The following is a 19,343-nucleotide window of genomic DNA, read 5'->3' as shown; positions in this document are numbered from 1 at the left end:
GTTCGGTATTATTCACCAGACAGTTGTGGTTGTGGTAGGTGGAAAAAGAGGCATTGGAAAAGAAGACCTTTGTGTGATTCTAATCCATGGCCTGCAGCTCTGCTTCTGTTCAGCTAAGACTTCTCCTCTCTTTACTTTCACTTTAAATTGCTCATATCTGCATGGATGCTCAGCATCTAATTAGGGTCTCGTAAAAAACACATCCTTCTCCTTTAGTTTGTTTTGGCTTTTCCTCTTTTTCCCTCATATTTCCTTTCTCCATGGAAAACCCTGGTCAAGGCTGTGCCCTGCTGCACTAGGAAGCTGCTGACTAACTTTCCCCTTTGCCTACACCAGTAAGCAGGCCGGAGACTCTGAGGGGACGCAGTGAGTTGAGAGACATATTCAGCTACATGAAGTAGAGATATTTGTGTGGTCACGGATGGAAATGAAGAGTTGTTTTGTGTCTTCACAGCAGGAAAGAGAGACAGTAGTCCTTCAGTCCTCAGCGCCTCCTCATTGGGTTTGTGTCAGCGAGGAAGCAGCCAGACTATATAGCTCTCCTTCACACATGGTTTCTGTCCAGAACCACAGTGAGCTTTTTTTAGACATGGGGGGAGACAGGGTGTGGATGACTGCGTACCTACCACAACTATATGAGAACAGACAGAGTGCGTCAAGACTCACATGCAGCACCAAAACAACGCCTCTGCACAGCGGCCCAGACAGCCCAGAGTGTTAGGACCAAATTATACATTGGTGTCACTTCTCACAGACACTAAAGAAAACAAGTTACACTCTAAGAGCAACAGAAAAGAGGATTATAACGTGATTATTTCAGACGGATTTTCAGCATAACATTTCTCCCTAAGCAAGTCATTAGTTCCATTTAAAAGAGAAGAATTACTGGGAAAACTCTCGCTTTCATGTCAGTTTTAACACAGTCATGCAAATAAAAGCTCTGTCAGGAACACTCAGTCTCCCTTAAGCCTTACTCGTCCTGTTTTGTCCTTGACTAAATTCCTCAGACTGTTAAACTGGATCAGAGTCGACCTTCATCTGGAACACATATGCTGCCTTTGATTTGGAAAAAAATCTGTTTGATAATTAGATTTCATTATCCACACTACAATCTGCAGACACATCCTTCCATGCTTGTTTACACACCATTTTGTCCCATGCATTAACACAAACAAGAGTGTTATACTGTCATCTATACAGCTCTTATTTTGAAATGCAACTTCAGAGTTAGCTGACATTATGCTATTGAGGGAAATATAACTAAACAGAACATGAGCAGGGTATAATTTTCTAGCAAGTTATGTTGGCCACTTTGATTGCAACTGCTGAACTGAAAAAGTGTTGTAGTTGTATTCTTTTTCAACCTCTGTCTTGCCCTCTCCTTTCAGGGCGTGATGTCTTTTTCGTGCAGTTCAGCTCAGCAGGAAATTTAGCCTTATTGTCTGCCACTGTGTTGTGCAGCTGCAACAAATATGTCTCCCAAATAAGACAATAAGATGACTGTATAAATTGCTTTTATTGACCATAATTAACTGCTATTTTGGGTACTGCAAATTGAGGATCAGAAAGGCTTTGTTAGAATATTAATCCCTTTTATATTGTAACATAAAATTACATAATAGGGGGTTTTAGACATATCACTATCCATGTCATTACATTTAGTGCATCAATAGAACTCAAGTTAGAAATATACACAAAATATAAAATGTTAATAATGGTTACACTATCTATATAACATTGCCAAAAGCAAATAATTGATTCCTTGTAGCTGAGATGTGGTAATAGCTTGATTTGCCTTTGATATAGCATGCCTTCGATTTTGTTTTAGGGGATATTTATGTTGATCTGTCACTTAAGAGATTATTCACACCAAATACAGCTCAGAAACAAAGAGGTGGCAGACAGTTACACTTTGGGAAAGTGGCATATGACACTTTAATGTGATTCCACATGAAAATACTATGAAATTTCCCCCGCCCCCCTATAATGATGAGCTGCTGATTGCTTCAGGGACGATCGGAAATTCTACTAAACTTCAGGGCAGTTTAATAAAATGTTACTGAGTGTGTTAGATTTATCTCAGCTACTACTACGGAAATAGTTATCCTAACTTATTCAGGCTAAAACTATATTCTGTTTAAAAGTGCTATCTTTTTGTTGCGTTGCCCTGATGCCTTCAGATTATTGTTTGGTGAACCACCCCTTCTGCTGCTAGATTTTCCGTTTAACTAGGGGCTCGTGAATGTAACATGGGTCTTGAGCGGTTCCCCAGAGATGTGTGAACTCATATACAACCAGCTTTCAGAGACAACTGATAAGGTAGGAAATCTCAGCGTGGTAATTAAATAAAGTGTTAACTAAACGTTACTGTCATCCGGTTATGATCGCTATCTCCGAAGTATGGCGTGAGCTCAATTTTAAAACTGTCGGTTTGAGGCGAATTTGCTGATAAAAACGTTAACCTTTACTGGTTTTAGTTGGAATTAAACAATCTTACGAGGGGATTTTGTTGATGTTAACATTTCTGTAGCTCGTTCGGTGTCTTCAACTGTCTCTGTGAGACAAAAAAGAAGACAAGGGGAACCGGTGTTGTGATGCTGGAAGCCAGCGTGACTTCTTTGTTGTTTGCGACAGGGAATTAAATTTACCGCCACTTCATGCGTGGTCCGTCCAGCCGATCAGTGAAGTTAACGTTAACTAACTAGCATCAGCTTGACCGTTAACCCAGCCGGCTTGGGGTTACAGTTAGCGCGTGCGTACCGTTACGTGCCACATAGCAGCCGAACAGAAAAATGGAGCCTGACATTCTATTTGCTAAATTTATTTTGATATGACTTTATTCAGGTTATTCCTCAAACTTTGTTGAATTTTAAAGTTTTCTGCCCTTAGAAAATATAAATTTGTATCTTGTTTCATTGACTTACAGCTACCACGCCACGCAGAATACAAGCCGTTAGAGGAAACGATTCAAACTCTGATAAAAAAAAAGCATATATACTGTAAAGTGGTCAAATTAAACTTCTTTACGCATGGTTAACATAATACATTTAAAGAAATGTCCTCTATTTAAGACCAACATCCTGGTGATATATCATGAGGCAGCATGTGGGCAAGCACGTGTGGCAGGCAGCTTTAATCAACTTCTCAGCGGTAGCACGTGGAAGACACTATCACAGGACCTGATAGTGGAGAAAGTTAAAAGATTCCTTTGAACCATTGAAGTGATAACTTAAACGGATACGTGGTTTCAACAGCCTGCCCTAACATTACTGCTGTGTGGGGAAAAGTCAATAGTCAATAGTGACTAAGTTACATTATAAAATGTATTTGAATGTGTTAAGTACTATCTGATCTGTGCTGTTGAATATTTATGTCTGCATGGTTTTAATGATTTAAGGGCATGGTTTTGCCGTAGTATCCTGAAATTTATCACAGGATTACTATAACTCCTCTAAATGAAATGGGATCTTTCTGGCTATGAGTTAGTGTTTCCTGGCTTGGCTCCCTGTCACGCGTGTCTGTGCTATTTGGGACTCTGCTGACCTTAAGCATGGAGAAGAGCGCACCATAATGGGTGGCTTTGTCTTTCGCTGAACAGCTGATGGGACAGCAGAATTGACCCACCGCTGGGCGCTCATGAGCATCTGTTTTATAGGAGTAGGAGTTTCCCCATCTGTTGCCTGCGTTGGTGGTTGAAAAATAAGTTGTATATTGTTGTCGACGCTGGCAGAAGAAGCATGTATCATATTTGGCGGATGGTAGCTGCTTGTGTGAAGATAAGATTAGGCTAACTTACTCATCAAAGGGAGGGTGGGGACTACGACCTCGCTCGTCTTACTCATAAGCACATCAGCGCCAACTGTGGTTAAATTAGGGTGAGAAGTGGTGTTACTGTTGCCAGTTCATCAGTCAGCTATTTATCCAGATTACTTAAACTAACTAAAGACAGGCAGCTGGAGATGGACTTTGTTCCTGCTCTCTCTGGATGCGGGAAATTATTTGGGGTGTAAAGGGGGCGACTGAGGACAATGGGTTTGGAGTCATTCTGTCCCCCCTCCATCTTTTGGCATGCATGTTTTCTCCTTTCCAGAGTCCGCCTCATTAGTGTCTCACGAAATTCTCTCTTTCTGTCACTGTGCTGTTGTTTCCTGCTCTTATTTTGTATTATCCTGATTTCATCCCAGTCTTACAAAACACGACAATCTGTCCCCTGTTCAGCATTGTGTCGGGATGGAAGCTGCTTAGGCAGAATTTATATGATACGCATAACCTTTCCGCGCTTTGCAACAAGCCAAAAGCGAAAACTGTCGCTACAGATGTGGAAAATTTTAATGTTGTCAGATCCAGTTAATTTATGGAAGGGGATGGGGAGGAAAATGGCATTGTGTGGAGTGAAGCTGCACCCTTTTTTAGTTGAATTGTTCGTGCTTCCTTAAAAAAGAGGAGCGGTGTTAGTGTCGCTTTACTCTCTCTTCACAAAGTGGACTGTTAGGAAGAATCTTGTTGTACAAAGGGTTGTTTCTCTTTCTGCTTTTTTTATTTAAGAAAAAAGCATTAATGCTAAAATTATTTGGATTAATATTATTTATGCAAGGGGTAAAAAAAACTAGTGACATCAATGCAGTAACATCTCTTGGTCATGAACGATCTTGAGAGAACAGCAGCCTGTGACAAGCTAAATTTGGCATTTGATTCTGACCCCTGCCGCCCTCAAAATAAAGGTTGTTAGAGGTTTGTTTGAGTTTATTTTATCGGCCTCTATGACTTGTCAATCAGAGCGTTAAAAACCCCACGGTGTTGCTTAGGCCTGCTGTGTCTGCTTGGTTTCCTCCTGAATACCCAAATGTCCAAGTCTCTGTCCATGGGGAAGTAATGAGGCTGTATTTGGCTACCTGTCAGGGTTCTTCTGTTCACAAGTTATGTACCCCAAGTTTCCGGGCAGGTTGAGAAGTTTGAGTTTTACTTATTTTTTCTGTCAATAGGCTGACAAGAAAGGCGTGTGTGGACTGGACAAACTGTTGGAGATGGTTGCTGACTGTGAAATCAGCTTCCCACCAAACCACAGCGTGTGCATGTGATGGGAAGTTGTCGAATGTTTAGGCAGGCATACTTTCAGCCATGGTAGCTGGAGTGCTTATATACTATCAAAGTCACATGGATAATACATGCGATTTTGTTTTGTATTTCGCACTGTTTCAAGGTGATGAAATGTGAAGGTTTTGTCAGCTAGTGTCATTCAGGAAGCAACAGCTCAGCTCGTAGCTCTGAAGCTCTGCAGAAAAGATTTTTAATCATTTTTAATCAGGTCAATTTGTTTTGTTGAGTGAGAGACCTTTGTAGATAATTTTGCTCCCAGTAGGAACCTCATGAATATAAAGACATGCTGAGGATCTAATCAGGCTTGTGGCAGCTCATCTTACCGACCCTCCTGACTGCCAAGAAAAAGCCTCAGAAAATGATTTGACTTGGATCTGCCTTATTCAGTGCTTTAACTAGTCTTCATTTACAGGTGAGTTTGTTTTGGAGAGAAAAGTGGTTGCTGATAAATCTACTGCCTTCAAAAACCTTGGAGACGATAAATATTTAAGGGTCATTTTGAGACCTGTTTGGAAAAGTTTACTGCCTGCCATGCTACTGCACTGTTCTGTGTAATAATGCAGTTAAAAAGAGATGCAAATCATCAACTGACAAAATCGACTCCAGGTGTTCTCAAGTGATAATTCGTATGATTGACTTAAAGGGGGCAGCCCAAATTTGATTAATATTCTTAATTATGTTGCAAATTTCTCTATTGATTGTCAAACCAAAAAAGGAGATCAGACGAGCGTAAGGCATGATCGTGTCTGATGCTTTTATCAATGATGTAACGACTTTGAGTCTTTGCTCTTTTCTCCGTTAAGATTAGATGATAGTCATCCTCATGTTCCCCCATTTTTCCAGTCTGTCTATTATTGGAGTGAAATTGTATCTGTTCTCTTCAGATGGATCAAGGAGAGAGACGGTAACACCGTTTCCTTCCGCTCCTCTTTCAAGGACACAGTGTGAAATTGGAAATCAAGGCTGTAAAAGTCAATGTTCTGCAACCTGTCGGCGATGTATTCTCGGATGTCCTGGGCTGTTGAGCAAGCTGCATTTTATATTTATGCTCGTATTTGGGGGGCATTCTAGGAGCCATGTGTAATAGGAAACTTGTCAAGTTGTCGGGCACAGACGTGGACTGCATATCAATCATCTGTGGTTCGTTTTATGAGTCGTATACTAATAAGTGTAGTAAAAAAGTCAGATGGCTTCTAGAGGATACAGATTAACCTCTGGCTTATTCTAGTGCAGGTTACCAATGTCTTGTGTCCACTTAAACACAGTGATTTATTGCTTCCCTTGCAGGGGAATAATCATTCTATTGAATGTAATTGTTTACACTGTAGAAGTGCATCCTGCCTGTGTTAGTTTGGGAATACAGATTTTGATCAAACAAAGCCTGTACAGCATTTGTTTGTCCAGGAACTGCTGCATGCTGATGGCAATTAAAACACCCTTTCCTTGGGACTGTTTATACAATTTTGGTGATGTGACATATTATTGAATTTAGCCTGCCTTACCCTGAGCTTGTGAGTTTTCTTTCTGCTACTAGCTAGTTAATGGTAGCTAATTATGATCAGGTTGTATCCTATTTTACAAATGGACTTTTAATTTGATTACTAGAATGGAAAGCAGCAGGTCTTAACTTCCTCAACACCAGGCTCGAGCTGGCTTTGGGGATGGTTTAAGCTTGGCTGCGTTCAGTACCGCACTTTTTTTTGTCATTTCGCAGCCGCTGCTTTAGCTTAGTTGGTAGAGCAGGCGCACCATAGGCTACAGTCCTCAGCGCACTGATCGCAGGTTGATGCATGTCATCCCCCGCTCTCTCCTCCCAACATTTCCTGTCTCTATTTACTCTTGCAAGTCCTACAATGGTTATTTGAGACAACCTAGGCAGGAGGAGATGATAAGAGTATTTGCCATCTATAAGCAGTGGGAAATGACCTCAAGGAAGAGTTATTCTTCCCTCACCTCATCATATGACCAGCATCAAACTATCCTGTGCCTCGGCCTGGAGTATAAAGGCCACCCTGTTAAAGAGGTATGCTGGTAAGATGAGAAAAATGTACTCCTGTCCTATTCTATTAAGATCTGCCCCTGTGTCTAGTAAATATTTTTCTCTCAGAAATGTTATGTCCACTTCCTAGTCCTGTTACTCTTATCCCTCTAGTGGATAGAGCTGCAGATGGACATGTGTTACTCTCATGGCAAACTGTTAATTTCTGGATACAAACAAAGAATCATGAGCCAACCTTTTTATAAAGATTGGAGGTTTTCAGATCCTTGTGCAAATAGTGTTTTGGAACAAGGAATACATTTATAATTGTGACTACGGCCAGCAGACTGAAAAGCAACTGTTCCGCAAGATTTCAACCCCATTTTTTACCCTGACTTTAGAGGAGGAAACAATAAATTACAGTCACACCTGTTAAATCTTTTTCCATCGGAGTGCCCATTGTTCAAGTTGGATGTAGCTGAGAGGCCAGCTAGTTAAAGTGTCACACTGATGCCAAACTGTTGTTTTGTACCACTCTACAGACTACAAAGTGCCTGTGTGACTGTGTGTGTGGTGGCACCACTTCAACAGCAGGCAACTCAAGCCAGCTGGCTCGTTTTGATGACACGTTAGGCTGAGAGAGAAATACTCAACAGGAATCTGGGACATAACTGAGCTAGTGTGTTTTTAAATGTGACTCACAGTGGTGTCTGTAGTACTATCGGCTATGAGAAAGTTTAGAGAGACAAAAAGATGGCCGAAGCATTGTCTTTGAAGCCTTTCAAAACATTGTAGCTGCAAAAAAATCTATATGAGGAGATGCACAAGGCGATTTAGTGACATACAGCTGTATGAGGTTCAGATGAATTTCAAATGCTTCTTCTGGTGATAAACCTACACGATTAAAGCCCCACTACAGGCATATCTTGACAACTAGCCACACTGTTTGACCACAACATTTAGTTTTTGTTTGAAAAATATTTATGCAAAGTTAAGAAATGAAGGCGGTCACTACAATAAGTCAATGATGTTTACCTCTAGTCGAAGCTGCGGGCCAGAGCTCATCCAGCAGGTGCACTGTCATGACTGGACGTCACTATCTGATCTGGGTCACAGTTCATTAGAAAAGGATGGAGTGCTTCTGGGGGCCAGGCATCATTGATCACTGTACAAAAACATAACTTTAGTCATTGATTCGGGTGAAACTGGATCATGTTTCAAGTTGTTATATCCTGTCTGACCCCCCTTTTACTTATTTCATCCCTGTACTGTAACAAAATCATATTGGACTCATGAGCTCTAGCAACAAGAAGCTAACCAGCAACAATAAGCTAACCATTGCCGTGTTTGTCATCAGTCTGGTTGTAGCTTGATAAGAATGCCCTGTGGAGTGTCTTTTACAACAAACAAGATGTTATCAAATTCAGCACGGCTCACCAAGTCTAACAAAAGCGTTGAATACATTTCCCTCCTCATGAACTCTTCATGTAGAAGTTTTAAACCTGCACTGTTATCATGTTTACTTGCATAGTTTCCCTTCTTTGCGTGATTTCATACCAAATTGTCTTTTTTTCTGGAGGGAAGTGGCTCAAGAAAAGTTTGGTGTTTGGCGAAGTTGTCAAACCGCTATCTGAGCTCATTTCCTCAATCATCTGCTGAGAGAGAGAGAGTGTAGAGAGATCATACGTGGCGTTGGATGAGTAAAGAGTGGAGATAAGAGCAGAGTGAAAAGGAAAGAGGAGAGATGGGAAGCACTGGAGAAAGTAGGACAACAAAATATGAGTTGCACAATAGGGGCCAACTGAGCCACTGTCATGAAGAAATTAATGATAGAAGGCGCTGAAGAGAAACAGTGGATGAAATGAGGTGATAAATTAGTAGGCAGAAGGAAACATGGAGGGAAGTGAAGGGAGAAATGAAGGAGACGTGGGGGTCTAGATTGAAAAAAAGGATTGTATGGCGGGTGGAACAGATGGAATCATTAGAATATAAAGGCAAGTGAATAAAGCATTGAAGAGGAATATATGTCTGTCTTTTCCTGTCTGTTACATTTGCTTCTTTTCTGAGCACCTCAAACTTGATTTCTCAGAAATGTTGTCTAAGTTTGAGTTTGACGTCTGTATGTCAGAAGTGCATCACACATGCGTGGAATGTAAAATCTGCAGGAAGGGTCGAGGACAGGAGGGAGTCTGAGGTGAGAGGAAGTGGGAGGGATGAACACAAAGATTCAAAGAGGGGCAGGTCCAATGGGCAGCAGACAGTGGGGTGTCAACCTACTAAACCTCTGTATGGTATAAAGTGAAGCAGAGCTCGTTCCGCCCTTTTCATTAGTTGGACATCTGACCAGGAAAGAAAGAGGAGCCTGTTGTTGCTGATTGAACTCTGCTGTGAGTAATTTAACGAAATCTGGTTTCCCATAAATGTTCCGGGGTCAGGAAGTGGTCAGGTTTTCTCTTTTTGAACATTTTAACATATTTCAGAGAAATTGTGTGCCATGCCATAAGATGCATGTTTCTGACAGATGGGAAGTTTATCTTGAGAGTTTCACAACTGTTATGCAACTTCACCACAAAGTGGGACGATATCTTTTAAATTATGTTGCATGCTTTAGTCTTCAACCAGTCATTGGACTTGTGGCTGGGTTGCGGTTTTTTTGTTCATATCTCAATATGAACGCCATGATTTAATTTCTGTGTTGGCACATACAGTCACTGGCTTATTTTAATATCAAAATATGGAAAAGACAACATGGTTTTAGATGATACTGTAAGTCCTGGCACTCTAACTGTTTACAGGTTGTTAACATGTATTTGTTATCTGTGTATTTCAGACCCGGTGCCTCCCTGATTAAACCCTGATTGAGCACGTGTCCTGGCTGCATACCCAGAAGAACCATGACGGCCATCAACGCACCTCGGGACAAGTACGAGAAGAGAACTATGAACCTTTTAGTGTTTGGACGTGCAAAATGAGATTTGGACGAGAGCCATGGAATAAACAGTTGTACATTGTTTGTTGACATTAAGTCGAAAGATTCATTCATGTACTGTCATGTGAACTTCTTCTCGTCTCTTTCCCAGATACAATGCAGTGTGGATTATTTTCTTCATCCTGGGCTTGGGAACCCTCTTACCCTGGAATTTCTTCATGACGGCAACGATGGTAGGTTAAGCAAGATTTTAGGACAATTGCACTCCTCGTGATTCAAGTTTCTGTTACAACTTTCTTAAAGGTGTATGATCCTCTGAGGGCATTTTTAAAACACAGAATTTACATAAAGAATGAAGAGTTTAACTAATTATTGACAGATCAAAACAATCTGTGATTTAAAAAAAACTATAAATTAAATTATATGGATATATAGATATATTTTAAATATTTTTATTCATGTGCAGTGGTGGTAATTATTCATCACCCAGCTCTTCCCTCAATGCCCTAGGCAACCGAATCGGGTTAAAGGAGCTGAGTTTGAAAATAACTTTAAACTCCTCTGGCTGGTTCCCTTCCATCCTCATCATCTTTGAATTTCCCCACTGCTTCCTCCCTTCGTCTGACTCCTGCGACGAATTGCTCTTGCTCTTTCTTTTCCTGTCTTTTTCCCCCCCATACTGCTTTGCCAATTCACATTCATCATCAGTCTTCATGGTAGGGGCGACAAAACGTGTTTTATTAATTAATAGTCAGGAACGGCCGAACTTAAAGCAAACTCGGCGTTCTCTCAATCCTCCCTGCACGCTGCCAGCCTGCTGCTACGCCTTCCCGCTTTGACATCTAGTGTGGTTATATGTTTTGTGTAACAGGGGGCGTGTCTTATAGCAAGGGGGCGGGACTTGAATGGTCTTGCGGGCCGCAGACAACCCCATCTGGTATTAGAGGATGGTCACCAACTTAGAGAAAACACAGATTGTTTGTTTACCTTTCCCTCCAACACCACCTGGTTTCACTCAGAACGGCTGACCTGACTCCAGCCAGGTGGATTTACTCACAGTGGTATGGCCTCTCTAATCTCTAGCCATTCTCTTAGAGCTTTAAGGGGTTAACTTCTTAAATTGTGGAATTTCAGTGTCATTATCCTGAGGGAGCTGATTTGGACACACCCAGGGGGGAATTTAGCTGAAGCTCCGATTGCTTATTATTGGTTTTGGCAAAGGAACGTTGGAAAGCCACTTAAATGAGTAGATTCTCTTTAAACACATCGATTAAAATTCTGGCTGGATGGAAATGCAACACGTTTATAAACTTTAACTTCCGCCATTCTTATATGAAGTATATTTTATTTATGCATCATTTAAGCAATTGAAATGTTTCATCCAAATAACCTTCGTTGTTTTTGTCACCTACGCTCATGACGATTGTTGAAACTGTTTTAAAGAGCTGTTGATTCAACTGTTGGAGGCTTTTATTGATGCAGTTACTCCAATATAGATCCCACTCTCACCTGTATGAAAAAGACAAAACACTATAACACTATATTGTTCACTGCGACTGCTGTTGATCCTTGAAGGCTGATAACCATTGTCCTCCATCCTTTTTTTAGTACTTCACCAGTAGGCTGAAGGACTCGATAGACCATCCCTCCAATTACACGACAAACAAGACATCGGAGGACGGGGACGGGGACGAGGACACTCGCAATGTGCTTGAGTCTAAGTTCAATAACGTGATGACGCTCTGCGCCATGGTGCCCCTGCTCATTTTCACCTGCCTCAACTCCTTCATACACCAGAGGTAACAACCCGGCTCTGTACTGACAAACTGCACACATACACACACCAATACTGACTCTGTAGGTGTGTCTCATGTGTAAACTTCTCCACTCACGAAAAAATAGGGCAAAAAATATACTGTTTCCATGACAGCAAGATGTTCCCACCATAAGATCATTGGCCTCTTACGGAAGCTTTGGCGTCCTGTGGGTCCATATATTCTATAGTTGCAACAAATGTTTTATTGCAGAGATAAATTTGTTCACACAAAAGAGATGACAATCGAAGGATGAACTCCCTCCCAAATTTTGCACCCTCACTTTCCTGCTTATCGGTGCCCCCTCTCACCCCATGCCGCTACAGGGAACGTGATCCTGGTATGTGAACGTATATGTTTGTATGATGTCTCCAGGATGTTTGCTTTAATAAGAGTTGGATTTAAGAGAGATCTGGGGTGGACCCCGACCATGGCGGACTCTTCCCCTGCACAAACACACCCAGGAATGCTATTTATGTTCTCAACTCCCCCCATCTTTACCCTCACCCTGCTTCTCTTTCAAACATTGTTCTTTTTCTCCTGCTGTTCCTCGTTTCCTCGATACACTCGCTTAATTTCTGCAGAGCCTTTTATGTCTATCTTGTCTTTTTAATGCTCCTTAAGGTACAATATATATTTCTGTTTTTTGATGGAACAACATGCCCTATGTCCACATTCTTCAACTTCGCACTGAAGGACCTACACTCGACCGTTTCATCATCATAATCAGAAAATGTTTATTTTTACTTCTGTTCAACAATGAACCATAATCCACTCCTACGTCGTCCTTTCTTCCTGTCAGATTGGAAAAGTATCCTGTTTTTCTAGAGGCAGATGTGTAGTATTTAAAATGTATTTCACTCTCATTATGTCTCAGGATTCCTCAGAAGCTGCGGATCTCTGGCAGCCTGATTGTCATCCTGGTGGTCTTCCTGTTGACTGCCGTGCTTGTTAAGGTCGACGTTGCCCCGCTGCCTTTCTTCACCCTCACTATGATCAAGATCGTCTGCATCAATTGTGAGTTCATAATCCTGCAGTAACAACTACAGGATAAGTCTCCATGTTGACTCAAAGCTCAAACATATCGCAAACAGAAGAACAGTCATTCACAGTAAAATATAAAGAATTGCACTCTACGCAAAGGACAAAGTTGCTTTGCAATAATCTTTGGACAGGACCAAGTCAAAAGTGGTTGTTTTGGAGCGTAAAGTCTTTTATGACATGTAAACAAATCTTAAATTGTTTACATTCTCTGGTGCCTCTTTTTTTACATGTCGCTGAATGGCCAGTTTATATGGAAGACCTACCTAAAACTAATGCAGTCTTATTCAACAGACTGCAATGAATGCTGCTTTACTTAATGTTACATCCAAGATTTAAGAGGAGTTGTAATCTCTCAGACACTGTGGCTCTGACAGCCAGACAGTATATACCAAAATATAGCTGTTATTGCAGGGCTGCATCAGTTTAAAGGACTGTCGTAACTTATTTCCACTTGTGCAAATGATTATTTCCACGTTTCCTCGTCTTTGATCCTCTTCTGCATCCGCAGCTTTGGGAAAAATGCTCCACTATCTCCTCTACCACACTGAGCTTCAGAACACAGTCTGCAGCCTCACAGTGTGTGTTTATTTACAATGACTCACTCAGCAGCAGGGAAAAGCTCACCCCCTTCCTTATCCCCGTTGGGCCGCCCCTGACCCCCAGGTCCTCATGAGGAACAGCTTCATGAGTGTTTGATTTAGAGGGGAGGGCGCTGTGACCTCGATGCTTTGATATCTAGGTCTGCACATTCCTCTTATGGACACACGTTACAAGATTTCTGCAGCTAATTAAGTTTCAAAGTGGTTGTATAAATGCTTGTAATCCATCAGTGCGATGCAAGTTTTGTAGCCTTATTGGCTGCAGCTTTGTGTGAAGAAAGAAAATATTAGTTATATAACAGTTCTGTAAAAATTTTATTCATGTCTTCTCAGCATTTCCTGTTCCAGCATTTCCTCTTTCTGATGAGTGATGTTCTGTGTTTCTTTCTGTGTCACCGTGACTTTTTAAAGCAGCGTAATGCTCAAACTTCCTCGTCTTGTTTTCTGTCCCTCCCCAGCGTTTGGAGCGATTCTTCAGGGCAGTCTGTTCGGGCTGGCTGGGATTCTGCCTGCCTCCTACACCACTCCCATCATGAGCGGACAGGGGCTGGCCGGCGCCTTCGCTGCTTTCTCCATGATCTGCGCTCTGGCCTGTATGTCCACGCACAACTCACAAGTACACCTCTTCTGTCATAAGAAATATGGACACACAGGTGTCGGACCAAATGACCACATTAGAACCAAACACACCTGCCAGCGTGGTACATTCACTTTGTAGGAAGTAGCACTGGTGCTAAACAAGTTAAAAGTTTATATTCACATGTACGACACTACCCTTGAAGTATCACTTCCCATAACTATAACTATATAACTAACTATATAGGGGGAGAAGCTTATGAGTTAATTTCCACTTTTGAGGGGTGCCGGTTCAGCTCTGTGGTTAAATCAGCGGCCCATATACAGAGGCTATAGTCCTCGATGCGGCGGCCCCGGGCTCAACTCCCACCCTCTGCCCTTTGCCGCACGTCATCCCCCATTCTGTCTTCCCCTGTTTCCAACACGTCCCACTGTCCCGTCTCTCTCAATAAAGGCACAAAAGGCCAAAAAAAGTTTTGACTCAAAGTTTGAAATACAAATTCACACACAAATGTAGCACAGTGTTAAACAGTGTTTAAAAATAGATTCTGTTCTGGTAACAGGTCAGCCAAGTGTTCAGTGATAAATAATACATTTTATTATTTGTATTTGTCTCCTTGGACACAGTAATGAAAACAGAAATAGTTTATTGGAAGTCCTTCTGACGCTTTTTTTGTCTGACTTGGCCGTCTCTCTCTGTGGTGAGATTTTTCTCTGGAATACACCACTCAGACTTGCAGCTAAGATTTTCAGGACTTTCACCTCATGGAGCTTGTAATTAATCTGCATGAAAAAGTACATTGTGTTTTCTTAATCTTCACATTTCAATGTTTGGATATGTTGAGCCTACAAAAGCTTTTTATTCAACCCGATGGTAACTTGTTAGGCTGTAGCTTTAAGTATTGATGAACCAATATTCCTTTTAAGCCCACTTTTATGCAGCGCAGCATAAAGCCAGTTGATCAATTAGTCCAGAGCTAATCTCTATTTACAGATTCTACATAGAAATGTAGAATCTGTAGGCAGGGACGTGGATTTTAGGGAAGGCAAGTGTTCTGTTTGAACTACACTTGTAGTCCGAGTAATATTGACCAATCGCGTATCAGCAGGCTGCGGCGTATGCAGGAAAAACAATCCGCTCCCAACAGCGGCTATCTGACAACGAGTTAGCTTCTTATTAATCTCTATAAACGGACATCTGCATGCTAACAGCTAACAATCTGTTCGGGATCTAAAATTTAACTAACTTGAATTCCCTTGAAGCTGTGTTACGAAAGCCGTTCAGCGTTCAGATTTCCCGACCTCCTCGAATGCATCAGATCGATCCCACCTCCGTTCAGCTATCGGAGGCTATATCGTCTCAGACTATAGCCGATGGATCCAAGATTGGACTGATTTAATAAGAATTTTTGTGGCTTGCTTCTAGCCAGTTTGCGAAATTTGCTGACTTAAAGAAACAGGAATTTGCTTAAGCTAAGGCCCACAAGACAAACTATTGCGTTCATTGATAGTCTAACAAACCACTAATGATTTTCTGTGTGTTTGTCTGTAGCTGGATCAGCCCTGCAGGACAGCGCTTTTGGATACTTCATCACCGCCTGTGTTGTTATTCTGCTTGCCATAATGTCCTACATCGCTCTGCCCAGGATGGTGAGACCTCAGTTTATTTAAACCTTTTCACAGTTACAGTATGTTTAATTCTATCTAGTGTTTTTAGTCATTAAGTATTTAAGTTCTTATTAACCCGATACAAGTGTGTGAGGTGATAGAAAACACTTCTTACACCTTCTCCATGAACATCCGCCTTGTTTTTTGACTTTACTCAACTTGGCTCATTGTGCTTTTTCTCTCTTGTCAACAGGAGTTTTTCCAGTACTACATGGAGAGTAATACAAAAAAAAGTCACCACATGGATTTAACTAAGCAACTAGGTAAGAGCCTTCCATTGGATAATTACTGCAGCGGTTAGTATGTTAGTATGCAAGGTATTTAACCCTAACTGATGCAGTGAGTAGCTTCTCATTTCTTAAACAACCATGTCAGAGGACATCCTGTGGTCGTGGAAAATATGTGACTCTGCTTCAGAAGGGTCAAATTGTTGGCCTGCATCAAGCAAAGAAAACAACTAAGGAGATTGCTAAACTACTGAAACTGGGTTAAGAACTGTCCAACGCATTATTAAAACCTGGAAGGATAGTGGTGAACCATCATCTTCATTAAAGACAGCGCTGTGCAGAAATACATTAAAACAAGGCTGGGAAAGGCTCAGGGTGCCTTCTCCCAACTCTGTTCCATCTGGAGGTCTAAGCAATACAGCCTTAAACCATATATGCTCTTGTACAACAGCAGTGTCAAGTCTGTTCTGCGATATGGTTCAGAGAGTTGGCGAGTGATCAAAACTGATATTAGGAGAGTGGAAGTTTTTTTACAATGGATGTACAAGTGTACAAGAAAACAGGTAGCCGGAGCATCACCAAGGAAATCGCACACACTTTTGAGATTGCTTGGCCGTGTGCTGAGAATGGAGCAGGACCAGATCCCGAGAGTTGCCTTAAGATGGACACCACCAGGCAAAAGAAAACCTGGAAAGCCCAAATCCACCTGGCATTGAACTGTGACACAGGAGCTAAAAAAAATGAACCTGTCATGGGGAGAGGCCTAACATGCTGGCAAGGACCGAGTGCAATAGAGAGAGCTCACTGAAGCCTTATGTCCCATAGGGGATGAAGAGGCGTAACTATCATCTTCAAGGAAGAAATGTGGTTAGAAAAATCGGCGATCACTTAAACGTTCAAATCACATCATAAAAAATCAACAGTAGAACTCACGGCTATGTTTAATAGTGAAAGTAAGAGCATTTCCACACACTCAATGTGAAGAGAACTGAAGGGATTGGGAATAAACAGCCTTGTAGCCTTAAGAAAACCACTCATCAGTGAGGCTAATCGGAAGAAAAGGCTTCAATTTGCTAGGGAGCATAAAGATTGGAGCAATGGAAAAAGGTCATGTGGTCTGAGGAGTCCAGATTGACCTCGTTCCAGAGTGATGGGCGCATCAGGGTAAGAAGAGAGGCGGATGAAGTGACGCACCCATCATGCCTTGTGCCTACCGTACAAGCCTGTTGGGGCAGTGTTAGGATCTGTGGTTGCTTCAGTTGGTCAGGTCGAGGTTCAGCAGCGTTATGTGCCCAAAAAAAAGAGGTCGGCTGACTACCTGAATGACCAGGTTTTTCCATTAATGGATTTTTTCTTCCCCGATGGCACGGGCATATTCCAAGACGACAAAGCCACGATTCATCAGGCTCAAACTGTGACAGATTGGTTCAGGGAGCATGAGACCATTCATTTTCACACGTGGATTGGCCACCACAGTTCAGACCTTCACCCCATCGAGCATCTTTGGGATGTGCTGGAGAAGACTTAAAGCAGCGGTCCGACTCTCCCATCATCAATACCAAAGATCTTGGCGAAAAATTAAACTCTGGACAGAAATAAATGTAATGACATTGCATAAGCTTATGAAAACGATGCCACGGCGAATGCGTGCTGTAATCAAAGCTAAAGGCGGTCCAACCAAATGTATATCCAGACCCTCTGCTGATGAGGAGAACAAGATGGACTTGCTTAGGAAAGGTACACACAGTACGCTCGCAGGCGGGCTCAGATATTCAGTTACTGGGTAGCAAAAATGAAAAATCCAAAAATGGATGATGGAACTTGGGTAACAATTGTGGCCCTTAAGCTGCAGAGCTCCAAACTGCACAGACCCTCAGAAATAAAGGTCACTTCTTAAGAAGGGAATAGCAGCTGGTTCCAAAAGTATTTTTTCTTCGCTTTCATTTCCCATTTTATTTTTTCTTTTAAAGACAACCGCAGCATAAACAAGTGTCTCTTGCATAACTAAATGACACCATGTGTTTGCTTTATGGCCGTCAGTATTGTATATTTCCAGCTTTTAAAGCCAGAGTAAACCAGTTTTCTTTTACTTTTTAGTTTAGACTTTACGTCTGCAGTTAAGAGGGATTTTTTATGGGTCATCATCAAACCATAAAAGCATTGAAAGTGCTCTAACGGCATGTCACCTAACTTTGTCCATACAGAAAATGAGCTGCAAGAAAAGAGCTCCCATTATAATTAACAATATTGTATAAGTCACCATGTGTCAGACATCCCTCCATGATAGTGTTGCTTTCTCACACCCAAAAGTGTTCAGTCTTGACCATGAAACCAAACCCACCGACTGTTTGTGGCAGTTTTGGTGACATCTCCCGCTGTGTGTCTGTGGTGTTAATTACTACCGTGTGAGCACTGTGTTATATAACAAATCTTGTGTATAAGCAGACACTCCAATGTGGGGATACTGGTCTAAACTCCATGTGTCACATGTGACCAACACAATGACGAACAGCTGTTTGTGTGTTTTTCAGAATGCGCTGCAGAGAAGCAACCTGTGGTGAGTCTGACGGTCGACGAGCCCCCACCCAGCGTGTCTGTGTTCGGCATCTTCAAACAGGTGAAGTGATCACTCATTTAATTTGAGCCAATGATGCATGTGCATTTTAAAGCAGCCCATTCTCCTCAGCCCTGTTTCAGTTATGAATGAAAGCAGTTATAGAAGCTGACATGAGACATTTGTTAATAACTGTAGATGTCTTAAACACCGTTAGCATCCCAGCACTAGTTGGAGGGATCTTGCTTCCCTCTGACGTCCTCTTTAAGCATTCTCTACCTGTGTGACAGACATTAAACTGGCTACATAATGTTGATTATGTCGGTCTCGTGCTCTCTTATCAGATCTGGGTCATGGCTCTGTCAGTGTGCTTCATCTTCACCGTCACCATCGGAACATTCCCAGCAGTCACAGTCGAGGTCAAGTCCACAGTAGCAGATGGAGGCGCCTGGGGTGAGTCCTACACAAGTTTGGAAACAAAACTTTATTTGTTTCCCAACATGAAGATAACAAGGCTGGGAAGATCCTGAACTCTCAACCTCGGGCAAAATGTCTTCCGTTTCTGTTTCCGAGTTGTGGGACAATTGGGAAAAGTTTTTTTGTGCTCTCTGACAGACACAGAGATCAAATCTGTGAAGCTCTAATGTGTTTGATGGCTTTTTCTTTTACAGAAATACAGATTGACTGGTCTTATGCCTTCACCTTCTCGTTTAAGGATTAACTTAATCAGGGCTAATTGTTGCTTCCCTTGCAGATCAGTGTCGTTTAGTTTAAACGGGCTGTTAACAAGGCTTCATTTATGAATATTAGAACAGCCTCTTAAAATCACTGGAATCTGTTTTTATCCTTTAAGCACA

The 19,343-nt window shown here is 41.8% G+C and overlaps 1 protein-coding gene across 3 annotated transcripts in view; it reads left to right on the top strand.

Moving 5' to 3' along the window:
• The window catches only part of LOC138588427 (equilibrative nucleoside transporter 1-like), a 32,945-nt gene that overhangs the window by 9,631 nt on the left and 3,971 nt on the right, over positions 1–19,343 (top strand). The window contains exons 1-10 of one of the 3 annotated variants that reach the window (XM_069658550.1): positions 2,284–2,319; positions 9,906–9,998; positions 10,156–10,237; positions 11,613–11,803; positions 12,696–12,835; positions 13,920–14,054; positions 15,590–15,687; positions 15,899–15,968; positions 18,464–18,549; positions 18,831–18,939. In XM_069658550.1, the coding sequence (XP_069514651.1) occupies positions 9,970–9,998; positions 10,156–10,237; positions 11,613–11,803; positions 12,696–12,835; positions 13,920–14,054; positions 15,590–15,687; positions 15,899–15,968; positions 18,464–18,549; positions 18,831–18,939 (940 nt within the window). In that variant the 5' untranslated portion in view covers positions 2,284–2,319; positions 9,906–9,969. Of the gene's footprint in view, positions 1–2,283; positions 2,320–9,407; positions 9,463–9,905; positions 9,999–10,155; positions 10,238–11,612; positions 11,804–12,695; positions 12,836–13,919; positions 14,055–15,589; positions 15,688–15,898; positions 15,969–18,463; positions 18,550–18,830; positions 18,940–19,343 lie in introns of those variants that run through there. The other 2 variants (XM_069658549.1, XM_069658548.1) reach the window with 2 other exon arrangements.

This window comes from Semicossyphus pulcher, unplaced genomic scaffold, assembly GCF_022749685.1.
Source record: "Semicossyphus pulcher isolate SPU_LCO1_2020_fin unplaced genomic scaffold, fSemPul1.0.p SCAF_12, whole genome shotgun sequence".
Taxonomy (NCBI): Eukaryota; Metazoa; Chordata; class Actinopteri; order Labriformes; family Labridae; genus Semicossyphus; species Semicossyphus pulcher.
This window is presented reverse-complemented; position numbering and strand designations above follow the sequence as displayed.